Raw genomic sequence first — 10,456 nt, 5'->3', positions numbered from 1 at the left:
TGCCCAGAGTAATTAGCAGCAGTGCCATTAGTACTTCTCAACTGTCCATACTGGAATGGAGACTAGAAAAGCTGTGACCCTTGTTTTATAGTTACAGAATGGAAAGGTACTTTTCTGGCTCCAATGGTTTATGATCTATATCCAAAAGTGATCCTTAATGGTGTGAAACAAAGTAGACAAAAATTAAGTTATAAAAATTTTAGTTGTTGGAAAAACTGTAGTCTTAGGGTACTAATTAGAATATACACAGGTAAAAAATGCTTCGAGAAAGATTGGAAACTTAAGTCTTGCCTAAGTAATCCTTTTAATTGCTCTGAAATTATATAATGCTTCAGATCAGTGTCAATCCAAATCTCAAATACATGACCAAAATTAGCACTGAAATATGAATTTGTACATTTTTTTAGTAGATGAATGCCAGTTAAACAGCCTTGAGTGTCGATCTGTACTGTGTTTCATGTATTCTGCTCAGATAGAGTACATTGTTATTAGAAAATTATAAATTTAATTGTAATTCTCAGTTGGCATTTTCCTGCCCCTGTTGAGCTTAGTGATTCATAACAAATGAACTCGTGCCCAGCACTGTGAAAGAGAGAAGCGGATTCAAAGAAGGACACTTAGAACACAGCTACCTTTTTGATTTATTCATGCCAAACACCAGCCCTGCAGTAGGGTCACAAGGGAGCAGGTGTGTGGTTTTCTTTTTTTTTTTTTCCTCGAAAGAGGGTGTGAAGTAGTATATCTCTTGATGTTTGTACTATGAACACACCATGTGAAATATTTGTGTTTTTATAGCATGTTCAGATAGTCTAAGACATGATTAAGTTGTACTAGGTCAGCTGAAAATATTCATTTGATGTTTTCATCTTCGTAATTTGTAGGGGCAGAAAACAGTTCTATTTTGCTACATGAACTGAGTTGTTTTCCTCCCACATTAGAATGAATATTAGATAGAGAAAATATGAGGGTGCCCACTCAGGTAGAGTGATGCATATAAGAACATAAACTTGTGCTCAAATACTTGCATTTTACCCTTGGAGTCCTGCCGCAGTGCTGTAGCCATTGGACTGTGGGATTCTGTGACTACTACTTTCTCAGCCCAGTCCTTATTAAGGTGTTCATAGAAAGTGAACAGTTTTAACTGCCTCCTGGAAAAGAGTTTCCCTAATATGATACTTGAAGTATTTTTATCAAAATTGAAGACCTCGAACCTGGGCTTGTCACATCCAGTTAAATGTTCTCATTACTAGCTGTTCACAAGGCTCATTCTTGCTTTGAGCTGAAGGTGTATTCTGGTCCTCAGAAATTCTCATGACAATATTTGCCAAGAAAGTTTAACTTGCCTAGAAAATTTGATTTTGACAATTTACCTTTTTTTTTTTTTTTTTTCTTTTCAGTTTTTTTGTCACAGCTTTTCCCTGTTGCCATCCACCTTTTTGTTTTCCTCCAAAAACCACCCCCAGTTTATTTATTATTCTTCTTTCTTTCTTGGGAAGGCATGATCCATGTCGAGTCATTGCAATTCCACATACCGGCCACAGATTCCTGGGTGGATGTCAGTAAATTTGTCCAGATTCTTCCTCTTTTACGTAGTAAGTTAGAAGGCAGGGTCCTCATATTGGAGTAATAAATGTCACTATTTTGTGACCCATATCCATTAAGTTTTCATCTTAGATTATATTTATAAACCCTTAAAAAATTACACAACGTTCAAAACCTACAGTTTTATAATTTCTAATACTGATGCAAGTGCTGTAATAACCCACTTTTCCCAATCATATCCTACCTTCCTTCCTGTATTTTGGAAAACTGATAAGGGTATCCATTAAATTGTAGCACATGAATGATTCTGCTTAACTTTAGTTGTTCTTTCAGTCTTCCTTCTTTTAGTGCCTTTGTTTATAAAAATGCTTTGTTTGTTTTTATAAAGTTGATGTTGTTCACACAAGTGGTCTAGTGGTAGTATACCCCTTTGCTGGTATGTGATACATTCTGACATCTGTATGAGCAGTTTCAAACTTGATTTTGTGTCCAGAAAGTTTCAGATTCTTTCCAGATTGTCCTAGTTTAACATGTGGGAAACATGAAGCTATAACTCTGTAAAGGAGTTTCAAGAACTATTCATAAAGCAAAAAAATATAAAAAAATTAAATATTTCCGATACTGAAAAATGCATTTATGTCCTGTGCATCTTAGGTCTTTGACTATGACTTTGGACTTCAAGATGACTTTATTGGTTCGGCATTTTTGGATCTCACTGCATTGGAATTAAACAGGTATGGCACAAACAAGCTTGTGGAGTATTTCTTTGTGGTTGCCTGCTAGTATCCTATTTGTGGAATTGCAAATAGAACATTATGCTGGAAAATAATTATGTAAACCTACACCACATAAAACTAGCCAAGGAAAAACACTTATATTTGGAGAAGTACTGTAATACGGATGTTAATAATGTATAACAACATTTTTTACAGTCTGTGAAGAGGTTAGTTTTATAACCACTTTAATCATGTTTTTATATTATCTTAGTTCATAGCATTACCACCTACTGTTTAACTTACTTTTTCTGGTTTTTAATCCATTAATGTTACAGTTCAGATTTAATTACTTCATTACACGCAAGTACTTAAAAGAGTACCAGTATTTCATACTTATTTATGAGTGTTTAGACTGCAGTACTTAAAAGTAGAAATAGGGTTTGTGACACCATTTTCAAGCAGTTTCATATAAATGCAGATGATTTTAATTCTCATCATTCAGAAATTTCATTATCTGAGAGCCTGAAATTAAAATAAATACACATATATTTGTCTCCTAGGCAAACAGATGTTACCTTGAGCCTGAAGGATCCTCATTACCCTGACCATGATCTGGGAAGTATATTGTTATCAGTTCTGTTGGCTCCTAAAGAAGACCAGCGAGAAGCGGTAATTTTAAATATTTTAATATGTGTCATCCCTCTTGTGATTGTTCTGTGGTTGGATGACTTAAAGCACAAGAGTAAACCACATGTTCTGAGATTAATTTGATTTTTCCAAATATTTTAAATAATGCTGAGCAGTGTTTCTGGTATAGTACAGCATACTTCCTCTGAATTGGATCCTCTCAGAGGCAGCACTGAGGGATCCAGATGGAACACAAATGTTCGTCAGTTTCGATAAAGTTAGTTGCAGGTAAATGGTGCTGATTGATCTGTAAAAATATCAGTAAACTACTGGTGAAGAATTTTGGACCTAGTGCTGCCATCTCTAGATAGGAACATTTAATTCCTATTCCACACTGAAAAAAAAAGAAACTTGAAGAGCGGTAGTATTTCTGCTTTTTGCTCTCTAGTGATGAAGTATTATTTGATATTTTTCAATTTAATTATCAGATTTCAATTACAAAATTGTGTGGTTTTCTGGGTTTATTATAATTCCTTAATCAATCTTATTTTTCTGAGCTGGTTAGTTGTAAGTGAAAATAGTTTCCAGTTGTATAGATCCTGTTAGTTGTGATGAATTCTGTCTCTAGTTGGATATATTTTGTGATTTTTTTGTCAGTTGACTTTTGACTTGAGCAGTAGTACTACAACTATGGCAGAAGTAAGAGAGATGACATCATGCTCAGAGGTTGTAAAATAATGTGTATTCCTTTGGAGTCAAAGACACCAAGAAAAAAGTATCTGATATCTGGTCAGCTGTATGGTTTTTGTAAGAGCATATATGTTTCTGTATGCTGCAGTGTGACGCAGCAACCTTTCGCGTACCTGAGGAATATTGGCAGGTTGTAATATTGTTCTTCTTCCACTTTTCTCCTATTATTAAATAGCCTAGTAAGCCAGGTTATTGGAACTAGATGTTTGGTATTTGGTGTGACAGAGATGTAGTTTTGAAAATATGTTCCTCATCTGTTAATTTGCTTTGTGGCGTTCTGTTAGAACTTAACAAAAAACAATAGAAAATTGTAGTAATGTGTAGGAAGTTTATTTAAACAGTGTATTTTTCTTTCTTTTAGCAATATGTTTGTCCAGACAACTCAGAATACTATCTTGCAAATTTGCACTACAGAAGTGTTTATCCCTTAAATTGAAAAATGTATTTCATTCCCTTTTTTTTCTTTCTACATCTTTGCGTGTACTCAGTGAATTAGGAACTGAATGTCCAAAGTGATGGGAGCACCATAGACTTGCTGGCTATCTGCTTTTTTCATAGACAACTGACTGGTTGTGATAGGAGGAAGAGTTGGGCGTGGATTGCTACGTATTTCATTATTAGCTGCCTGTTGAGTAAGCTAATCCTTTTAGTTTAGCTCAAGTGACCAGTTTTTCTTTCAATTCAGACTGTTATCTGGGACTTCATTCTGAAAACGCCCCAGGTTCAGACTAAGATCCTGATTCCTAATGTGTGACTTTATTTTTATTGTTAGAAACCAGACTTCCCACAGTATGGATCTTAGAGTGGTTCTGACAAAGTTGCAGTAAAATCAGAGAATTTGTGTCACAATGCAGGGAAGATGACCTACAAAATTAATATTGAATTGCTGTATATGAACGTGTGAAGGGTTTAATAATTCAAAGCACAATTATATTTTTTTCAGTTACCACATGTACTTATTTATTTATTTATTAGATTTTATTTACTCTCTGTGGAGTAGATATATTACAAAATGTATCGCTCCAATTAAACTGTCATCCTTGGTTATTTTTAAAAAATCTTGCAATAATGAGGATGACTGTTATTGAATTTAATATGGTTGAGATCAAAAAATTTTCAAATGTTACATTACAGCTTCAAGGCTAATTCTTGCCCACTCTGGAAAAGTGCACCATATAAAGTACCAATTAAAGCAACTCCTACATTTCCAATCTGTGTAACCTGGTGTATGAATGATTACTGCTTCCCTCGTACTTGGATGTCTCTATATAGGTAGTAACTCAAATAGCACAGTTGAAATATACAGATGAAACCCGTGAGCACCTTTAAATAAGCTTTAATGACTGCTGCATAGAAAACACAGAAACACTGTCTCTTGGCGTCACGTGTATTCTTTTCCTAAGTTATTGGAAATTTTCTGAAAACCTATTGGTTTGATATCCCTATATAGCCTACATGTCAATAATGTATTTTGTTCTGAATAAGCTTTAATTTGTTTGGGTGATGCCTCTAAATTTCTTGCACATATTGTCATGTGTAAATGGTGTAAAATGGTTAAATCGCCAAGCTGAAGAATTCAGAAAAAATTAATTGCTACTACTTTGATTTCAGGTACTTTAATTCCATATATTTAAATGGGGCTGTTTATTAAGACCATTAGGGAAATAAAAAAAGGAGCAGCTTCAGTGGAAGAAATATTAGCTTTCCCATATAGCCATAGAAGCCACATTGTGTCTGATCCTCTATTTTGGGCAGCCCCATAGCCATAACCCAAACCCAGCCCTGTTGAACAAGATTTGCTGTTTGTGATGTGTCGTTCGGAAGACTTTTGGTGCAGAGAAAGTCTTTGCAGACTTGCCAAGAAGATCCCTTCACTGCCTGAACTGGAGTGACTGAGAGTGTTTCAGAGGTCCTGCATTGATGTGCAGAGAAAATCAAAGTATTTTTGATGTGTTTGTGTAGCTAGAGGACAGGTCTTGTAGCAAAGCGTTTTATCAGTGTATCTAAATAACATAGCTGTGTATTACAGGGAGATGCATCCAGTCACACTGCACAGGAAATATTGATGCTGTTCACACCCGTGCTGTAGGATAAGGCTGGAATTTGAAGTTAAATAGTAGAAAATTGGGGTGTTATTGGATACTGCCGCCTGTCTGTGAGAGAGGTGTTATTACAGATGGTTTAAAAAAATAGCAATCAGTTTGAAAGTAATTTTTTTGTTTTGTTTTGGATGGAACTGTCTCTTGTGAAACCTCGAGGTGTGCAGGATGAGAGAGAGATTTGGTACACACAGGAGCGTTATCTTGCTTATCTTTCTGAAATATGTTCTGATGAAATGGATGTTTTCCGTGTGCTGACTGATGAGATGTTCTTTAGAATTAACAGCTGGAAGGTCCCGTTTCCTAGGATCAAAACAGAATGCATCTTTAGATTCAGGTATCAATTAAGAATATTACTACAGGGATATGTTCATGTAACTGTGTGTAAAATGATATAACAGGGTAGGGGAGAGGAGTCCTGCTGGACTGTGAAAACAGCGCTTAAATAGTTTACAATTTGTGTTTTTCCAGTAGAAGAATATTGGATGTGGTTTCAATTAAAGGAGATTCACTATACTAGTTTCATAAATAAGTGCACACTATTTGTTTTTGCAATACGTTTTATTGGAAGAAAATGCAGAAGTGGCTTGCAGTTATCACTGAATATTAATGTAAGAGTATGGGCAGGTGAACAAAATTTGTGTGTAAGTAGCTTTGGCTTTTGTCACCTAGTGCTTGTTCCAAAGGCATAAAAATGTGAACTTTTAAAACAATGAACTTGTAATACCGCATTTAAACTGTGTACATGAGTAGAAGACAATCTGTTGTCTTCTGATTTTTGAACAATTATTAATTGTGAATCAAAATTGATGAATGAATGATTCTTACACAACCATAAAAATAAGAATGTCTTTAGTGTTGGTGAAAAGTATAATCCATTTCCAGACTGACACAACTACGTTGCAGTAGCACTAGTTCCAGTAATTCATTTGCATTTGCTCTGTGCTGTTAACAATGTCCTTTACGTTAATGCAGCATTTTTAATTATTTTGCTTTGAGAGGAGAGAGAGCTTAGATAACTAGTGTAAACTAAGAAGATGTGAAATAAATGAGTGTGGGGAAAGTATGTTTATACAAAAATGTTAAGAACTGTGACCTCTAAAAAATTTTATTTTCTCTCTCTTTGAAAAAATAATGTGGTTGTGATGTACTTTCTGTATCTTTCATTAATTTCTCCCTTTGATGACCAGTTTAAAAGAAGTCAGAACTAGCCATGACTTGATTTTTTTTCTTAGACCAGCTCCAGTGGAGTTTGTTTCATTCAGACAGTATTGTGTTAATATTTCCCTTTGGATATGTGTAGTGCTGTGCATGCCTGTATGGCATTTGTCGTTGCATGCATGCCAGTGGAAAATGTGTACATTGCATCTGGAGGTTCTGTGTTTGGTGTTGTCATCGTGGGTGCCGCGGTGCATGTGAGTTTTTCTGGTTCTTTCTCCAGCACGCATCAGCGCACATATTCCATCCCTGGAGACCTTGCAGTGTGACTGTGGGTTCACCAGAGCTGCATGTCTCCCCTGCCTTTCTTGCAACACTTCTTTCCAACCTTGTTCTTCTAGGCAACTCTCAGCTACAGGAAATCAGAAAATTGGCAGCTTGATGAGAACTGTTGCCTTGGGGCCAGCAGAGGTTGGGGTCTACAGTTCCACCACTTCCAACGGCCTGAGTAGAATTGAAAATGGAAAAAAAGAAAATATGAGTGCTACTTGGGTGTTGTTATTTAATGAGAATAAAAGTCACGGGATTGGTTTTTTTCCTTAAATAGTTTGTTCTAAGTGATTAAGTGATGCTTAATACTTTTTTGCTTCATACGAAAATATTAACATTAATATGCTGTCAATTTGCTTGCTGTCTTAAATCTTATGTGATTTTTTTTTCTATTTATCAGAGGGATCATAGCAGCTTAGCAAAAAAAAAAAAAAATTACAGAGATGGACTCAGGGCGTGGAATATTTTCAGATGAAATAGTTCCATGTAGGTCACCCATCATAATCTGCCCTGTGCTATGTATTTGTTTTATTGGCTTCTAAGGATGGTCATGATGGCTTCAGCTTATCCTGCTACAGCTGGTGATGATACTGATGTACTCAATTAGTACGGACATGCATTTTTGTAGCTGCTACTCAAACTGAACTCCTCAGACTTGAAATAATATTTGATGTGTAGTTAATTCAGCCATCAGGACGTACTCTCCTTGCTCACAGCCTAGTCCAAAGCCCAGTGAGGCTGAGTTTGTGCTCTGACTTGTAGCTGTGTAGAATTCATCAATGAGGAGGAAGGAAGGTGCTATGGCATGTTCCAGGAACTCAATTCTTATGTGCCTCTCCTATAAAAATTAGCTAAATGGTTTTATTATAAAACGTTTAATGTCTATGTATACTTTCCAAAGCCACAGTGCTACAATTATCTTTAACTTACCACAGAGGCTTTAGGCTTTAATTGTCCATAGCAACTTAAAAATTTTCCTCAGCATCTCATTGGTTTTATTCTCCCAATAAACTGTGCCTATTTGTAAAGTTTCTGGATATTTAGAAAATATAAACCCCATATATTTGCTCCCATTTTCATTTTTTTGCCCCCATGTAATACTTTTGTTTCTTAGCAGGGAACATGTTTGCATTCCAAAGTTTATTTCCATTATCTGAAAAAGAAAGTGGTTTTGCAATGGTTAATGAAAAAAAAAAAAGTTTGTTTTTCATTACACAAGGAAAGTTTCAATAGAAATTAATGGTCTTTGATTTATTCTTGCTCAGTGTCAACAACAGGCTGCGAAATTCTACCAAATTGTACAAATTAATTTCTCTGTGTTTCCACAGAACTGCTTTAAGCAACAGTTGTGTTCACAGATAAATTGTCCACATCCTTCTTGACCAGGTTGTCTCTTTCGTTTAATGATTAATAGTCTGTGTCTGTGGACACGTTGCCTCCCAGCATGTCAGGGCGTCGTCTCTAGCAGTGCCAAGGTTTTGCAATTATTGAGGTAGTGGGATAGATCTACTGCATTTGGGGTTTTTTAAACAGCCAAGGCATGAATTTTTTTCTATCCCATGTGCATAATTATAATTTTTACTGTTGTGATGCTAATTGACACTGGTAACCTTGAGGATTTTGTAGTAGATGCTTGTTATCCAAGGAGCCTTATGCAGTATTTCTCTTATGTGGCTCCCCCTGCGTGCTAAACAGTAACATTACAAAAAATTGGAGTATATTAATATTAAAAAACCCTATCATTCAAGTATCAGTCAAAATTGAAGTCACTGTTAGTAATGGCACATTCATTTTTTCATTTGCTTGTCTATTATTTATTTTTTTTTTTTTTTTAATGCTTTCACATCTTTGGCAATGAGACATTGGTACCACCCAGAAGAGAGTGCCTGGGTGTGAGCAGCAGTGCTAGTTGTCTGGATTTATTTCAGTCTCGTGTTAGTTGTTGCTGGAGTGTACGTGTTGCTTCAGTTGTAGTGGTGGTTGGATGTGGATTGTCCCATTGGAGACAGGTGGCCTCCTTTTCTGTCTTGTAGAGAAAAGGTAATTAAAATGCTCTATTTTATTTTCAGACAATGCTAATGAGGAAGAGTTGGAAAAGATCAAGTAAGGTAACTTTTAGCATGTGGTCTTCTGGCTTTGTGTTTGGTTTTTTTTTTGTTGTTTAGAAGAATTATGACGTTTTACCAAACATGCCATCTGGGACTGGAAGCTTGTGGCACAGAATTTATTCTCCTTCAAATTGTGTTTTAGTGACATTGTTTTGTGTTTCATCAAATCAAAATCATGAAGCAGTTGATCTTTTAATGTAATCGTTAAACCTCTCAACTTTGTTGTAGCATTATAACCTATTTTGAAGTGATCTAGTAACTTCATCTAAGTCACAAATGTATCCTGATTCTTTTTAATTTAATGTCTTTAATTTCTCATGTATAAACAATTTCCTTAAAGCTTACTTGTTCACAGAGAATCCACGCCAAAGGGTGATTTCCATTTTCCTATTACTTACTACTCTTACTAGTTGGAGTTTTTGTGTGGGGAAGTTTTCAGAGTGGTGCTTCTCATAGGGAAATTTCCCCAATTGATGGAAGTGCACAGTTGGCAATCGCATTCAAGCTTTCCGAGAGCAGCATGCTTGAGGAATCAGCTCTCGCTCTCTGCTTCATCCAGCTCTTTAGGTGCCTCTTCAGGCAAATTCAGTATCTGGCTTTTCTCCTCTTAGGAGTTCTGAGTGATAAAAAAGGAATGGTTTACACTTTCCACTAGGGAAAGGCCGGGAGTTTCACTGCAGTAATACACAATTCATTTTTGTCTTTTTCCTGTATATGTCTCCAAAAAACTAAAGAAAATGTGTGTATTTCTCAGCAGTTTTCTGGCCACTCTTAGCTACTGCTGCCATACTACTTTCAAGTTTTAAACCTTCTTATTATTTGCATAATTTAAAATAACATTACATTTTCTCAAAGATTTGAGCTGGTTTGGTAGATCTGTGGTTTTTTGAGATACTGTAATGTAAAGGTGTTAAAATGAGAAAAATTAAATAACTATATAGGGAGATTTAACTTATTTTGTAAAGCAGTTTACTTCTCAAGCATATATTGATGCACAAATTTAAATAGAGGTTTATTAATAAACTGTTGTATGTAGTGCTCGCTGACAAATATCTGCGTAATTTTTTTTACCATTAAAGAAAAAGAGCAGGGTTCATAATTACTGGTTATAGGACAGTACTCAGTC

General features: G+C 35.6%; 1 protein-coding gene across 1 annotated transcript in view; it reads left to right on the top strand.

Moving 5' to 3' along the window:
- The window catches only part of LOC104464277 (multiple C2 and transmembrane domain-containing protein 1-like), a gene marked incomplete at both ends in the record, with an annotated part of 10,106 nt that extends 776 nt beyond the window's left edge, over positions 1–9,330 (top strand). Inside the window, 3 exons of the mRNA XM_010076938.1 lie at positions 2,197–2,276; positions 2,819–2,927; positions 9,292–9,330. Coding sequence (XP_010075240.1) covers positions 2,197–2,276; positions 2,819–2,927; positions 9,292–9,330 — 228 coding nt within the window. The remainder of the gene's footprint in view (positions 1–2,196; positions 2,277–2,818; positions 2,928–9,291) is intronic.
- Between the last annotated feature and the right edge of the window lie 1,126 nt (positions 9,331–10,456).

Source organism: Pterocles gutturalis, unplaced genomic scaffold, assembly GCF_000699245.1.
Source record: "Pterocles gutturalis isolate BGI_N339 unplaced genomic scaffold, ASM69924v1 scaffold50741, whole genome shotgun sequence".
Classification (NCBI taxonomy): Eukaryota; Metazoa; Chordata; class Aves; order Pterocliformes; family Pteroclidae; genus Pterocles; species Pterocles gutturalis.
The sequence above is the reverse complement of the archived record's forward strand: the minus strand, read 5'-3'. Positions and strand labels throughout refer to the sequence as shown.